General features: G+C 38.8%; 1 protein-coding gene across 1 annotated transcript; it reads right to left on the bottom strand.

Moving 5' to 3' along the window:
- Positions 1-10,189: 10,189 nt before the first annotated feature.
- On the bottom strand, positions 10,190-16,055 carry LOC140303642 (uncharacterized). The gene is made up of 2 exons (XM_072382478.1): positions 15,770-16,055; positions 10,190-14,109 (listed from the first exon to the last, which is right to left on the bottom strand). Exons 1-2 carry the CDS (start codon positions 15,948-15,950, stop codon positions 13,190-13,192), a joined length of 1,101 nt encoding a protein of 366 aa, XP_072238579.1. The 5' UTR covers positions 15,951-16,055; the 3' UTR covers positions 10,190-13,189.
- Positions 16,056-17,063: the final 1,008 nt, after the last annotated feature.

Below are 17,063 nucleotides of genomic sequence, written 5' to 3'. Positions count from 1 at the left end.
AGCTTAGTTCAGCACACATTAATATAACTGCCAGATAGATCATTCAAAATCCAATACATAGTGAATCAAATAAGTTTCAATCGTATGCAGTATGCATATTAAAAAAAACTTGTATTACTCTGAGTTACAAAAGTTAAAGATTAAATGTTTAAAATCATCATAGATGTTAAAAGCCAAACAAAAAAAAGAGTCCATTGTGAATTTAACATCATTATACTGCTTTAGAAGACATCCTCTTTTCACCTTTTTAACATAAGTTATATTTTTTTCATCCAGAATTTGCTGGTATTTGGCTGAATCCAGTCTTCCCTCCAACACTGAAATGTCCTTTATGGATACAGCCGCATCTGTCCAGGGTGCCAAATGGTAACTGGGATGGGCTCCAGCCCCCATCATGACCCTGAATTGGATTAAGTGGGTATAGAAAATGGATGGATGGATGGATGGATGGATACGGGTGCAACACAATACCAAAGCCTGAGAGATCCACCTCTGTGCTTAAGAAACAGAGTTTCCTCTATCTATCCATCCATCCATCCATCCACTCATCTATCTAAAAGATTTCACAATGTGTTTCTGATCCACCCACTCATACACACATTCAATACACTTACAAACTGACCTAATAAACTATTCTTATAAAGTTTTCTGGGCCTTAAATCTCTTAAGCTGCACAAACTTAAATCACTCTCAGTGCTGAACAAAAATAAGTATATTCTATTGTATTACTATTCATGAGAGCTGAAAATTTGACCCTTTGGCCAAAAATCTAAGCACAAAATTTGTCCATAAGTTGCTCCAAAGGTTACAGGACAAATATCACTTGCAGCTAGTTAGCAGTTAGAAAAGGACAATTATTTCAAAGAGAACCACCAGCACAAGACTGAATACATAATGCACCGAGTCTGTTATTTTCCAGGGTAACTATAAACTTTATTTCTCATAACATCTTATATGATCATTAATATATCAGTCCCTCAAAACGATAGTCTCTTTAAAACTGCATGGAATTAGAGTAGAAAAGAGATGTTCATTTTGATGAAGAGCAGAGCAGAATTGGCTTTGATAAGATATTCAAAAAAAGCTTATTGAAATTATCAGTTCTTACAAATAGCTTTCTCAACAGCCACTAATTTAATTTTATGCTCCAGAGACATAAGATTTGTTTGAATCCTCTTTGTGGGCTTGACTAAATGAAATCTCACCAGTGGAACAACCACATTCTTTTAGAGAATTGATCAGAAAGATTAATAAACTGAAAGAGAGCTAGTACACTATATCATTTCAGTTTCCCTTTATGCAGATAAAAGTAATTGTATGGCTCTATATAGAGGGTGTGTATTGTTTCTATTCATCATCTTCAAATCGTCATTCAGTTTTCATCAAGAAGTTTTGACAGTATGCTGGCCTGAAATATTTTTTTCTGTTCCTGGAGCCAAGCCACTTGGGTAAATGGGTTAGTAATTAATGTTATTGATTTTCAGGATAATTCTTTCATCACAGTAAATAATTCATGGAAAGATAACAACAGGGGACTTTAGTGAGGCACTTCTAATCCTGATGTGTTCATGAAAGCTTGTTCTGTCAGACCCCAGTCGCCCCACTGGAGTGAAGGCAGCAGAACTGTTAGTGACTATCCTCCATTATGTGGCCTCATCTCTAATGAGGCCCAGTAAACTCAGTGTCCAGTGAACCACGACTCCCTCACCCTTTCGTTTGTCTTCTGTCTCATTCCGTCTCTTTCTCTCAACTCAAAGTAGTAGACTGACAAGTGCAGTATTCAAGCATGTCAAGACGTTTTTAAACTTGTCCACCACTGACAAAAATTACCCTAGTTATTCTTTGACTAATTTCAACATTATCTGTGTACTTTCAAGTTGCATTTGTCGCCTAGAAAGTGCTCATTACGAAAGAAAGTGATAACCATCTCAATTAAAAAATATCTTATTGGAAGCCAAATTCAGAGACACAAAAATCTGCTTGACTGGGTTGAGAAAAAAAACACGATACCTTAAATCTGAATTAAAGAGAGAGATGTGATCGGGCCTCCGTGTATGATTCATCTATGCTGCTTGTAAACCGCTCACTCCTCCCTCACATTGTGACTGTTGTTCCCCACTTAAAACTGTCCAGTGGAGCAGAAAGGCCATAAAAAGATCTTGGAAAAAGGGACGGCATATTTTGCAGAGTATGATTACGTAACAGCAAGAGGAGTACACTCTTGTGGAACAGTGGTTTATACAACAAAGAACAGCGGAACACAGCAGTGCGAAACAGACCTTGTCTTTTAGTCATTCTGAGGCTGCAGTGTGTGAATGAAGTGGTTAGCTTCTTTGGATAAAATTCTTGATCTAGTTGGAGGTTTTAATGGAGCTACAGAAGTTGGTTTAGTTGCTGACATTGCTGTAAATACATAGGCTGGTCTAGTTGCAGGTATTGATAGTGATTAATGTTGTAAATTGTCACTTACCAGTGTCTCTGTGGTTGAAGAGGCTGATTTGCAGGCGTTCATGTGGTTTCACTTGGTGCTTTGGTTGCAGTGGTTGCTGTGCTTTGTTGCAGGTTTTGCTATTTGTTTAGTATTTGATTTAGTTGCAGAAGCTGGCAGAACGTCTTGGTAATCCTGAATGCCAATTGATAACAAGTTGGGGTTCATGCAGAACACGTGTAAGCAATGGTGTAGCTCTGTAGATAAAGACTGCTTTAATCCATTCAAATTTCAGGCCTAATCTAAAATCTGAGGGTTTTCAGAGGAAACCTCTGAAAATCTTCTCAACCTCTGAAGAAACTAGAAATGTGAATTAAAAAACACTCAAGAGGATGAACCTTGTAACCTTTGTAAATCACTGACTTTGTTAACTTTATCAATATCCTTTAAGAATTGTAATAATTAGTGCAGTACCTTGTTGCTGCAACCTGTGCGTCATACCAGGTTTGAATAGCAAAACAACGCAAATGTTACTTCATGTCGTAATAGGGCGATGCAACAATCGAGAACATGCAAACTGCGAGTGGTATGTAGGGGAGGTTCAGTGAGGTCCCAGATTGGTTTAGCAAAGTTTATAACAGCCTTTATAACTGATGTCCTGCTGTAGCTGCTGGATTTTAATCTTTCCAAAACTAAATAAATAAGAAGTCAGAGCTGTTATCGTTTCAGAGTGGATCTTCTTGACTTTGTGACTTTCAACAGGACAATGTCATTCTCCCTGGCTTTAGAGGTATGTTACTACACTGTGGGCAGCAGGCAGAGAATGTTATCATCTGAAACTTACATATACTGCGTCTGGTGAGTTGGATCTGTTTGTCACACTTCAGGTGTTTTGACAGAGGGCCTTCCACTACTTCCTTCAACATATGAGTTATCAAATGCTTATTTTTGTCACTCTCTGTTGATTTGCCACCCCCGACTGTATCATAAAACACTGAAGCTGCGGTGATTTATTTTGCTACTTACCATCAATCACTACTGGTAGGATGGAAAACCCACAGATTTCCCGGTTTGCACAGATGGAGGATCAGAAATATGATTGTGCATGTAATCCTGGAGACTTATGGCTTTAGACGGTGTTTGTGCATCAAGGCAGTCGTCAGCATTAAAAAGGCTGCTATGAAATATGATGGCAAGGCCAAGAGACGGTTGGGTGAGAGAGAGCAAGAGCCGAGGTGGGTGTGACAGATATGGAGATAGGGGGAAAACAGTGTACGGATAGTGTCCAGAGATACAAAGACAACTATAATAAAAAAGAGACCATGTCTGAAGATGTACTGTAGATATAAGGTTAAGCAGGAAATGTAAGAGATTATATGCAGCAATGACTTTAATATTTGTGTCTGAGCCTGTATTTTCTGTGCCGCTTTTGTTCTTTTCTATATAAGGGTCTACTCAGTAGAATTAATCAAAGCTTGACCAAAGAACAAGCAGGCTAAGCTCTGTGTTTGTAGTCACCTGCACAATGTTTTCTTCAAACTGACCCACTGTTTATACATCCCTTAGCTTTAATCCAAAAAGTCTGGCAGCAACATTTTATTGCCATGCCAAGGATTCATTCCAAACTTCGTCACTCCTACACAACATTTATTCTCTAAATACCTCATAACTCTTAAGGGAGTTTTTTTTTTTTTCCCACTCATATTTCAAATTTCCATTTGTGCTCCACTAGTGAGATCTTTTATACAACTCAATTTTCAGTGCAATCTTATATCCAAGATTCTTTTCCCACCTCTTTCGTAAAGCTGGCAAAAAGACATTTGTGTGAGAGTGAATGTAAACCTATTACCATCAGGTTAATTTCCTGTGACACTTATTATAGACTTTCCAACAGATTATATGGGGTGTAGATGTCAAAACATATTAGTGTAAAGCCACGACTCTATGATATGAGCATGTGAGACTCAATTTCAGTTTCTCATAAAGCCAAAAATAAAAGAAGGACAAAGAGAAGTATGACTTTCATTTTAATCTGCAACATTGTCATGCTTTTAAATATGTGACAAATCATGAATGTCAGTGGTCTATATCATGCCACTTGATCTTCAGATTGTATAGACATGGTACAGGACGTTATTAAAAGGAAAAATAGAAAAGAAAGGGAAATAAAGTGCTTAAAAAGCATACTAACTTGCTGTGACCAGGATGTTCGTTGTTTTTGTTTTTTTTCAATATTCAACCTGATTTCAGAGAAGTAAGTGAATTATGTGCAAACTCTTTGTGCCTAGTGCGATCAACTTTGCTGCATTTGGCTAAATCTGAGCAGACCCATATCTGTAGATCCCATCCATAAACACTAGTGACAGTGCATCTGACTTCCTCCACATGTTTTACTGGTAATGTTGTGTGCTTTGAATCATAAGCTGTTTCAACCTTTCACTGTACTCTTTTCTCATTGTTATTCTGATACAGGTTTATCTTAGTTTCATCTGAAGTCTTATCTGGCCTTACTATTCTTGAGACTTTTGAATGTTTTTTATATCTTCCATATACAAATACCACGGCTGGAGTAGAACACAGACCTTTTACCTGTTTAACTCATGCCGCAATCGTCTTGGCATAAGACTGACCTCTTGATGAAAAAAGCTTCTGAAGCAATGTCCATTTACACTTGTGCCTGTGTGGAACTGTGGCTGGCCAACCCCCCTTCAGTTTTGATTTAAATACTATTCAATAACATCTGGGATTTGAAAAAGGTTCCATATATTTCTAAAATAATGTTGTGTCATAGTTCAGATATGTCCAGGCTTATTTGTGCATGAAAGGGGAAAAAAATAAAAAATTCCAGCCATGCATAACAGGGACACACAATCGAGTTCATAGCATAGGAGATATTTAAGCAGCTATGATTATCTGCAAGAACACATGCTATTAATACAGTACTAACACTGAAGCCCTTTTCAGAACTTTAGATATGTAACATTAATGGCTTAATCAGTCTTTTAAAGCAATAGCATCGAGTCTTTGAGATATAAAATACTTTTATGTGAATGTTTCAGCCTCATTTAGATGTACCTGCAGCACTGAAAGTGCCAGATCCCTTAGAGTCAGGGTATTCTGACAACAGCATGTTATACGATATGAAATGCCTGCTGTGGAGCAGCTGAAAATTTCACATTTTTTATTAGCTTCTAACTCATATCTGCCCTTTCGCACTTATTTTTTAAAAAATGTCTTTGAAGTTAAATGTTACCTTACACTTCACCTGGGGACATTATTTGTATTTCCATCCATATTGTTTGTTGCTCACTTCAAAGTTGCACTTTAGAAAAAGGTTTGTGGGATGGTGAAGCATATGGGGGAATCATTCATGTTCTGTCTGATGGGGCTCACACGCCTCGTCTCATTAGGGAGCAGCTGCTTTAATCAGTTACTGGTCTGCACCATCAAATACTAATTACATTCATGCAGATAAGTTTATTCACTCTAAGACAAGTAATGAAATTGAGCTTGATGCATATTTTTCTATGAAGCAATATTAAAAAAATATGATTCAAATTCAAAAAGACACTGAATGGAAACCAAGCGACAGTCTCCACCATCACCTCTGTCCTCATCACTCTGTATATGAGAGGAGAAGCTGAACTTTGACCTAAAATACTGGAATAAACATTTAGCAGCACTTCATTTATTTATTTGGTTACTCGTTTATATGATATCTTTATTCATATCTATTTTTAGAACAATATGATCTATCAGATTCCTCTGTCAGGAAGGAAGGATAAACGTATTCATTAATCAAGTTATCGACCACCACGTGTAAGAATCTTCTATACTTGAGCAACAGTCTTCCACATTTCTAACTAGTTCCTGTGAGCAATTACTGACTTAGTCAGTGTGGGAGTATTGTAAAAACAGCTACATTTTTATTGACCCTCACATCACTTAAGTTCCTGCCAAAGTGCAATATGTGCTTTCATTTCTACGGCCCTCCGGAGGCAGTGTTGTATCTCAAGACACAGGTGGCATACAGCTACAGACGTAATCCTGTGGTTTACTCTCTCTGACGAAGAGATCGATGAGGCACAGAGAGGTCAGACCAAAGCTGCAGGATATGTGAGCTGTGACAAACTAATGATGTGTGTGTGTCAAAATGAACTACACTTTGGAAAAATAGCATTTGACAGCTGGGCAGCTCTGTGTGGCAAACTGTTAATAGTCACACTGCATGGGGATGTGAACAAAGTTGTGTCAAGTTGTGAGGTAAAGACCCATGTGGACACATGCACTATAGACTGGCAGGGGCCACATAAAAAAAAAAACATTAATATATAAATATCTAACAAAAGGTACTGCAGATTCAGAAGATAATAAGAAAAAAACAAGCCGGACCAAATCCTGGTGGTGCAATGATAATCTGGCAAACAGCAAAGAAACCCAGTTATAAATAACATGAAAGTCTCTCCTTCCATTTTCTTTACCCACTTAATCTGTCGGTCAGGTCACATGTGGCTTGAACCTAGTAATAATCACTATACTTAGATTCACTTATTGTGGCTTTTACATCTCTTCAAAAGGATTTTTATGTCAAATGTTGAGATTCAGTTGTGGTGATCCAAGTCCTCCAAAGTTCACTCACTCCTCTTTTCTATCATAAATACCTCTTTTATTGTTTTTGTACTGCTAACTTGTACTGTTGAAGTTATGGGTATGAATTATGATATTCATTTTTGTCAAAGGTAAACCATGTAAATCTCTAGAAATGTATGCACTTCCGAATGACTCCATCTGAAGGCTGAATCTCATTCTTTAAGCAATCATTCTTGCTCAGCCATGGGCAGAAGTTTTATTGTATCCCTAACATTTATTACTATGTCATAGACTAAGAATTCAAAACTACTAATAGGATGAAAAATATCAAGCACATTAAAGAAAAATGCATTTCTTTTTTTTGTCACATGCCGATTGAAGTTACTTTCTTAATTGATCCTAGTTTGGCCCCTAAAATAATTTCAACATTCTCTTTTGGAAATGAATCTGCTGTCCACGATCTGGTCATCTGGTCATTCTATTAGGACTGACCTTGCATAAGATAACATTTCTAATGGAAATAACAAAACATTATCTGAATGAAACTCAATCAAGTTTCTATTGCAAAGTCTATGAGACCCTCCTGGAATCATAACATTGCAAGGTCCATTACCCATATCTAGTGACGGCATGGTCTCTAAAGCATATCCTAGCTTGGCTTGTATATTCTGTAGACTGTTGGGCAAATAACTGTACTGATCTTGTCCATGGACCAATTTTCCTCAAAATATCTTAACTAACAGAAGAAACATAGATGACATTTGTTTATGAGGAACAAAGAAGCTAAATTTAGCGACATGCAGCATCTCATCAACACACAAGAGTAGCACTTTAAATGCATGATGTCAAAGGACTTTTAACATTTTGATCATGATTAATAAAGGTGTGTATCGACACGAACTTTCACAGGAAAGGTTCAGATAGAAGGTCAATTCTGCATGGGGAGTCGTATATCATCCTACATTGTTAAAGAAGAATCCTCAAATTTCCCAGCTAAACCATCTTAATTGCATACACCATACAGCTCCTGTACAGTTCCTGTTGAAGGATGAGAATGTCTATGTGGAAAAATAAAATCCTTGGTGTCAAAATGCCATGATCCCTGGAGAATTCCCTCATTTAAATACATCACCAGCTGTCAGATGCTGAAACCCTAATAAATTCATAGAATATTGACAAAAACCCAGTTATTTTGAGGTGTTAAAAACTCAGTGATGGATCAGGTTGTCGCCATCATGGGAACTGGGAACGAAAAATTATTTTCTAGACAGAGATGTCCAGCAAAGCTCCCATGACTTTCTGCATGTGCTGTACTAAAAATTGCAAAGGTATATTAATAGACATCAGATTCAAGCTGGATTACCAAGGGGGTTGTAGCTCAGGAGGCGGAGAAGTTGTCTGCCAATCAGAAGGTTGGAGGTTAGCTCCTTAGCTTCCCGTGAATCCCATCTTGAAGTGTGCTTGGGCAAGAATAGCCTGTGTGACAGAGAGCAAAAGCACTGTTCCAGCATACTGTACACACTGAGATGGATGGATGTGCCTTGTACTACTAGTTTGATAGCTACATGCTAATCCAAAACATTTCATTTTTGCTTCTTTTGCAAGTACTGTTCTCTTTTCTTTTAAAATACCCTCAGCATTTACTGAGTGTTGCCTTTTTTTTGCCCACAAATAGATTGTAAAACATTATGACAACCCTAAAATTTATTTAACCTCACATGAGTTAAAAATGGTATTGACCTACAGAGAGATGACAAGTGACCCAAACTGGAATCACTTAAACAGCTGCGCTAATTACTATAAACAAAAATAAAAAATTAAAGAAAACTCTGAAACAGGTCACAGATTTTGGTTAAAGAAAATCCAAAACAGTAAACTGCTATCAAAATGCTTTTTTTTTATTGTCTTAAACTGAGAGCAAGAATCATGAAACCCTTTTTTTCAGTTCCTCAAGCAATTATGACCGAAGAAAATATGCGACGTTTCTTTGAGAGTTTAGCAACAAAAACTGCTGAAAGAGTCATCATTCTTGCTGATTGCTTCCCAATTAGCATGGTGGATGAATCCCTTTACACAGGCCATCGTAGTAAATCACAGGCCGCCTTCTATAATAGACTGTACGGTAGACATAAAACTAACCCATCCAAAACAGAGGTTTAAGCTATTGATGGTTCTGAAATTTGTTATGAGCAAATTAAATGTTAGGTGAGAAAAACTCATCTGTCTTCATATCACTGAATCTTTGCAGCCTTCCTGCTATGTAAAGCCACATAGTCTACGGTGCCATGAAGATTTAATTGGAAAAATGATTGCTCTAATTAATCAGTGCATGAACCTCGTTTCAGCTTCCTCTCTTTGTCTCTCTTATCATTCCCTATGCCTGGGTGCTGCACAAGCAGACTACAAGGTGTGTTTCACTGTCAAGTGCATTGTTGCATTTACTCTAAATACATCACTGCAGATAGGTCTAGGTTTAAGTGGTTTTGTGTTTAGCTCACAGAATATGATCCTACCTAATCCGCCTCTTGTGCTTTATTCTGAAACACCTAAATGGAAAGTACCCCTCCAAGTGTTGTGAACTAGTTACTACACAATACAACACTCAGTGGATCCTTGATTAAAAACCAATCATCTTTGACATGTTGCTCATTAAGATAGTTCCTGATGAGAGAGCTGATGATTGATGACTTTGGTATATTGTATTCTGCATTTACAAACATTTGTGCTTACCAAATTGGGAAAAACACAGGTGTTATTTGGATAAAAGCTAATTGAATAAACAAAGAGGAATACATGTGGAGCCGGCATGTGCATTTACTGTTGTCACTACTTAATTGCATTAATCGTGGCTCTATTCTGCATTGAGATAAGGCCACAGAACATAGATGCCCAACACCGCTGCTTTTTTTGTTTGTGTTAACCCTCGTGGCTTTTGTGACACTTTGAAGTATGTTCTGGATTATATAAATACATATATGTATATATATAATGAATACTCATGAATTCTTCCAAACATGTGTGACACTCTGTCTGAACTGAATTCACATATCTTTTCAAATGGGATGAAGAAGATGTTATTTTACACCCTTTGCACTGCTCTTTACTGTCAATAACTTCAAATGCATAAGAAAGGGTGACTAAAACAACGTGATGAAAGACACATTCAGCCGATTCTCGGTTACTACTTTATTAAAAAATAACATTTAATAAGCAGTGATACAACTCTGTACAGTAGAGCTTGTGTATTGGAGAGTAAAGACGTCCCCTGTGAAGACTGTGAGTGACGGGCCGCTGCTCAGCCCCGAAGACTTGCTGGAGTTGTCCCATAACTGAGGAAGTGGCTGAGCTCTGACGTCCTCAGAAGGTACAACAGTTTCATCGTGTTTTTTGTTCGATTCGCCTTTCTGTGGGTTACTCAGATATGGATCGTTGACTTTGAGTTTATTTCTGCAACAAACAACTAATTAGCACTCATAAACCCTGAGTTTCTGACTTTTATGAGAACCAGACCTCGCGTTATGAATGCAGCACCTGAGAAGAGGAAGGTAACTGTAGGTCTTGCTGTTAAGGGATCAGTCAGAGATGTGAAGAGAATGAACTTTTATTCCATCAAAATCCACATGTGTCTCTTCAAAAAAGTCCACACATGCAAATGGTTGGAACTTTGGAATCACAGGTGATCATCTTTGCTCACGTAAACAATACAAAAAAAAAGAAAAAACATAGAAAGGTAATACTGTATGGCCTGTTTTAAGGAACATTTCTGCATCTTCCACGTCAGACGCCGTTGTGCATTTCGTGTACTACAAAAAGAAAAAAAAACACCACCACAGTCCTGAACACGTCGTGGGTAAGGAGTAGTGGTATTTTACTGCGATTCACATTATTTCACTAAATAGTGGTGGAGTCTCCCAACAGATCTGTCCTTTTTGTCCATGAAACACTGAGATGGCAGTATTTTGCTCCGCAACAATGTAACAGCACTGAGAGAGGAAAAGGAAGACAAGAAAACAAGGGGTATACAACAAAGCAAGGTCAACACAGCCAGGATTGTGTTGAGTCAACTCGATTTAGAGATCGTGGATACAAAGACGGTCGTTATCAATTTGCTCTGTTAACCGGTTCTTTCCTTTCACACTGTGTGCGTGCTCTGATGTATCTGCAAGTACAGACCGTGCGCAAGTTTTAGGCCGTCAACCATGCTTCTTTTGCACAAAATATTAAGATCACCTGAAACTTTTTTTGTTCCTTTTTTTTGGAAGGAAAGGTATGAGAAATGTGGGGAAAAAAATGCTGGATGGAGGGGAATGTTACACAGGCCGTTTACTGTAAATGCTGCACATCACTGCCTGCCATTTAAAAGAGGCATTTAGCTCTGACACTATCACATCATGAGAGATGTGTGCTTTAGTTTTTGACCAAATCAAAGTGAAACCAATTCAGTGTTTTCCATTTTTTTAGTTTTCTGGGCTGATCCACCAGCTGCAACATCAGCACCGCACAACGGACTTAGCAGCAAATCGGAATCAAATAAAAACAGGATTTCTCCACCAACACCTCAGTGCATTAGGAGGTTCCCTCTGTAACTTGACACGGAGTTTTCTGTGCCGTCACTGTGCAGCTTTGTTAGGTTGTACTACGAACAAACTGCTCGACTAGTTTGCATTTATAACTGAGAATCTTCACCACTCCACAGGTTGATAATTGAACACTGAGTTCATTTTTGGTTTAGTTTGACAGTCCATGTTGGATCAACCTTGTAACAGATGAAATACTGAAAAAATGTAATTGAATTAGATTTCAGACTGTATTGGAAGGCCAGCATTTCATCAGCTTAATCTACATACAGTACAAAGCTGACGATCACACTTACAACATTTTCCCAACATCAATGACAAGAGGCGCCTCCAATTTGTTTTCAAATTCAAAAACTTCCGCCCCTACGATACTTCTTTTCATTTTATTTGACTGGATTCCACGAGAAAAAGAGTCGGCACGGCTACAGTTCAACTGCACTAGTTAAATGGACCACCGTCCCTGTAAAGGTTTCATTCAGGTGAGCGGAACCAAATCATTGACTGCCTCATGTCTGACATGCTGTGGACTGTGAGAAAACATTCAAGACGATCTACCACTTCTAACTTTCTGTTGGAGTAACACTGGACGCGTAAGCAGAGCCAAATTCACTGCTCAGACGTCGTCTTTACGTTACTGGAGTGGTGCTTTTGTCAGATGATGCTTTTGTTGTTAAAATCTGTTTGCACTGATGCCCAACTGCTCTGATTGGGTGTGTTAGCTCTGCCAGTCAGACGAATTTATCTGCTTTTACCACCGATGTTTTGGAGTGTACTTGCTTCGTCACAGGTTAGCAGTTAGCAGCAGATAGCCAGTTTGATCTGAAACGCTCTGAAGCAGGTCATGTGTTGAGAATGAGTTACTCTGCCAGGTTGAAAGAGAACAATCTTTGACACACTTCATCAGTCTCGCTTTGTAGTACAGCCCTCAGATTGGACTTATTCCAAGTCAACAGTTTATAAGGCAGGTCTGCACCAAAGACTTTTCTGTTCTTGAAGTTAATACACAAAAAAAAAAAAAAAAAAAAAACTGCTGGCAGTGTTAGAATAAGTCAGATAGTACACAGGCGTTATCAAGTTTCTACTTAACTGAGAAAATGAGGATGATTCATGCATACACTGACTCTTCATTTTTTAACTTACCACAAGATTAATGTCAAGTCTGCGACTTTTACACTTAAGTGTGGACTTAATGGTATAAAGTGACTGGCCGATAGTGAACTCAATGTGCTGAACGTTCTTGCATTTCTTTTTAAGTCTTTGTTTCAAGGCATGTGTGGAAGACTTCATGCTAATTATATGACTAGAAAAAGGCTAGATAATTCAGAAAGGCTAGCTAAGAACCCAAGTTGTGTCATAGAGATGTCATACTCAGCGACAAATACAAAATTCAGTAAATGACATACTAAACTGGCTAATACAAATTCTACTGAGGAAGTAGATTAGATAAGAAAAAAAAGTTTCTTAAGAGTTGCAGAGTTCCTAGTTCTTGGAAAGTAGGAAGAAAAGCTTTGTCGACGGCAGCAATTTTAGCTTAAAAAAAGTTTCCAACATGAATATTATTCACAAACTGGGTTGTTAAAACAACACACTTGCATCATTGCCCTGAGAAATAGTTTCCCTCACGACTGTGGGTCTGAAGATGCCTTTTGATTTTGTCAGAGCGGCTGAAGCACTTGCCACACACTGGGCAACTGTACGGCTTCTCCCCTGTATGGATCCTCATGTGAACCTTCAGGTGAGCCATCTGTGTGAATCCCTTTCCACATATCTGGCAGCGGAAAGGTTTTTCTCCTGTGTGGCTCCGCTGGTGCTCCTGAAGTCTACCGGAGGAGCTGCAGCATTTTCCACATACTCCACAGCGGTAAGGTTTTTCCCGAGTGTGCACTTGTACGTGCACATGCAAATGACCAATGTGACTAAACGCCTCACCGCAAACCTTGCAGCAGAAAGATGCCATGTGACCTTGTAAAGGAGACTTTTGATGGGGGCAGTCCACAGCATTCGCTCCTTGGCTACGCATTAGAGGAGCCGGTCCTCTGTTAGCTCCAGTAACAGCTCCCTTAGCACCAACCATCTGTCCACCATTCTCCACCCCAATGATGTCAATGTTGTTCTCATTTGAGCAGTTTGGGTTGACAGGCGCAAGAGGCTGGGCACCACTGTTAGATGAAGTAGAGCCTCTGTGGCCACCTCCACTCTCTGCCTTCACATGCCTCGAAGAGCCTCGAGATCCAGGATCCCTTTCCCTGTTCTCCACACCTTGACTCTGCGGGAGGCTGGATGTGTGGGGCCCATCCGGGGGGTATTCATTTACAACACGCGGGGGAGTGAACATATTCTCTGGTGTGCCACAAGAGCCATGGCCCCGAAGCTGGTCATCTCCCTGGTTGGTCCTCAGATCTCTTTTGTCTTTGATCTGAATAGGAATACGCTCCTCATGTCCCATACTTGGACTCCACTCACGACGTGGATGCTCGCCGTCCTCCTCCTCCAACAGCGCCATGGATGGCCGATCTGAGAAGAGATTGACAGGAAGAGGCAAAGCTGAAAATCTTTAAGTTTAGATTTTCATAGTTTTTGCGCGTAAATGTCACATGAATCTTCAAATGACTTAGTGCTCAATTGGGTTGTAATCGAAACGAATAAAGTGAAAAGACATCTGGACAGCATCTGGAAATGGTAACCTCAGACACTCTCTGTACAACATCCCTTTAGTTGCTCGCTTTAAAGAACAAAGTATGCTGAAATGAAACAGAAACGGTTACACAGGAACTAATTCTTTATTGGATTATGGATGCATACAAAGTATGAAATGCTTGATTGTTTAGCAAGACATGTTTTCATAAACTGAACCTTAAATGGTCAAAGCATGATCTAAACAGAAAATGAGACAAACAGGAAGAACTGGTAATTCAGTGGGGATAACACAAGAGACTTGTAACCTTTACATGACTAAATGCCTCAGACCAGTTGGTTAAAGCTAAAACTTCATGAGTCCAGTATCACAATTGGCAGCTTACACTAATACATGTAAAAATGATAGAAAGTCCACAAACTGTTAACTGTTAACTACTGTATAACTAGTAAGCCAGAGGTTTTCAAAGACAGACAGTAAGCCTCCCCTCAGATGAAATTTGGGAATGAAGCCACCACACTCATGTCACCTTTTTGCTTTGATCTTAAATAGGATCCTGGTTATGTTGCTAAATCCGATAAACACACAAGTGACCAGATATAATGCTAATGAAGATAAATACGTAAATGGTCTGTGCTCGTATTTATTAGTTTCTGACTAAAGGGGGGAAAAAAGCATTCAAATTATGCCAGAAATGATACATCTGACCCTTTCAACCACACAACAAATACAACTTACTCTTTTGATAAATAATAATTGCTAATCTCTATTTACTGAGCCTCACCTGAAACTGTTTGCGTTTTCCTGGAAGAGGCCCATCTCACACTTTGAAAACCTCAAATGTAAACGACACTTTTAAATGGCATGGCTGTGCACTGCATCTTTGAGTATGTACAGTGAATGTATTTGGTATCTTTAACATCACTTATATTAAAACAAAACAAAACAAAAAAAACGACTCAACAAGTTAGAGTTGTGATTACATCTTGACTGAAATTATCAAAGCAAGTATCCCCATTTATAACAAATGTCTATTTTTTCAACACTTCATGAGCCTAAGTGTATGGGCTGTTCAAGAACATAACAGACAAATACTGTTGACACAACTGTAGTCTGCTCGTTTTATCTAATATTTCAAGTGTATGTTCACGCCAAATAAACTATAACTCGGTGCAATACAAATGTTTATATGCAACCATAAATCAATATTATCCGGGTTAGAATTAAGTCATGTCTGGACCAATCCTAACTAAATGCTAACTTGGAAGTGGGCTACTCGGCTACTTGGCTGGCTAACGAACAAAGGTCGCTAACATGTTAGCCGCTTCACAAAAACAGCAGCTAATGTCAAGTAGCTTGCCAATGGCCACAGTTAACTTGCTTAGAAGTGAAGCAAAATTATTCTGTAGCCATTTAATAAGTTACTGTGTATGTCCGGCAACCATAATCTTAATCGTAGCAACTAATGCCACGTCGCGTCTCTGCTAATACTGCAAAATAGGTGCATAACTACCCAGTTAGCTTTCAGGGGGAGCTAACCTGGCCATATTTCAATTCCAGCTTCTCGGAGTCGGCGTCTCAGATGGTCGTTCTCCCTTTCCCTGATCGCTATCTCCTCTTGGTACTCCAAAATCGTGTCTTCGACTGATTTGTATATCTCCTGTGCAGCAAGCATGAGACGCTCGGTCAAAAAGACGTTTAAAAATTGCAGTTTGGTCATTTTCTTGGATGGCACGGTACTCTTGCTATCATCCAAAATGGACCAAAGAAGATGCTCTTCCCAGTCACGTGATCAGGATTTGTTTCTTCTTCTTCTTCTTCTTCTTCTTCTGCTTCTTCTTCTGCTTCTTCTTCGCCGTCTTCCGAAAGACTCCCCAGTCTGCAGATTTCAAGTTACGCCCACTTCGAAGAACATAATCTTCTTTCAAGTTTTACACCAGTGCCTTATAGAAAGATTTATACAAAAATTGACACCTCTCTGCTTTATATTTATATATTATTCAAATACAAGTAAAAATGTTTACTATCAAGAAAATGATGAAAATGTACTGAACTGGTCTCTTAAAGTTGTCGCAGAGACTTCCGCTTTTCTTAGTTTTTGTCACATTGTTCCATAACCCTCAGTCGCTGACAGATTATCTGGGGTTACTCCTCGAGTTCTTTGTTCTTTTTGTTTTTTGCTATACCTGGCATGTGTCTACCTGTACTCACCAGACTCTCCCTTCTACACCAGTCAGCCCTACTCAACAGCCACCTGCCAAACAGTAACTGCGTCCTCAGCCACACTTCTTATCAGGACCTCTGCCATCTAGTGCATTTCTCCCCTTCACCACTCAGCACCCGTTTGCATACCTGCCTATCTCTGACACTGCAACGTTATATCCTAACGACCCAATTTGAAATTAAAATGACCCTATGTTGGCTTAAATTAAATGTTTTTATTTAGATATTTCAAATGTGAATTGATTGAAAAAAATCTTCCTTAGCCTACCCTAACAGTGAGACAATAGCTGTTTGGTGCAACATATCCTATTTTCTATTTTGTTCCGTCTTCATGCAAGTATTCCATAAATAGCTTGAATATTAATAACGCTTAAAAAGGGGACTGACAGGCATTTCATACACATTATTACCTCTAATGAATATGTGAGATATAATTAGGGATTGACCAATAATTTTTCATGTAGAGATAACATATCCAGCAACAAATGTGTGTGTGAGAAAAAGGCAAACAAGTGGGTCCAGTACATGAGCTCATTTTAAAGACCTTTGTCAAACAGTTTCTTATGGATATTTCCACCACTTTAAAGTAGCCTAATATCTCATTTGATCA

The sequence above is a fragment of the Leuresthes tenuis genome, unplaced genomic scaffold (genome assembly GCF_036924035.1).
Source record: "Leuresthes tenuis unplaced genomic scaffold, fLeuTen1.0.hap1 SCAF_3, whole genome shotgun sequence".
NCBI lineage: Eukaryota > Metazoa > Chordata > Actinopteri > Atheriniformes > Atherinopsidae > Leuresthes > Leuresthes tenuis.
The sequence above is the reverse complement of the archived record's forward strand: the minus strand, read 5'-3'. Positions and strand labels throughout refer to the sequence as shown.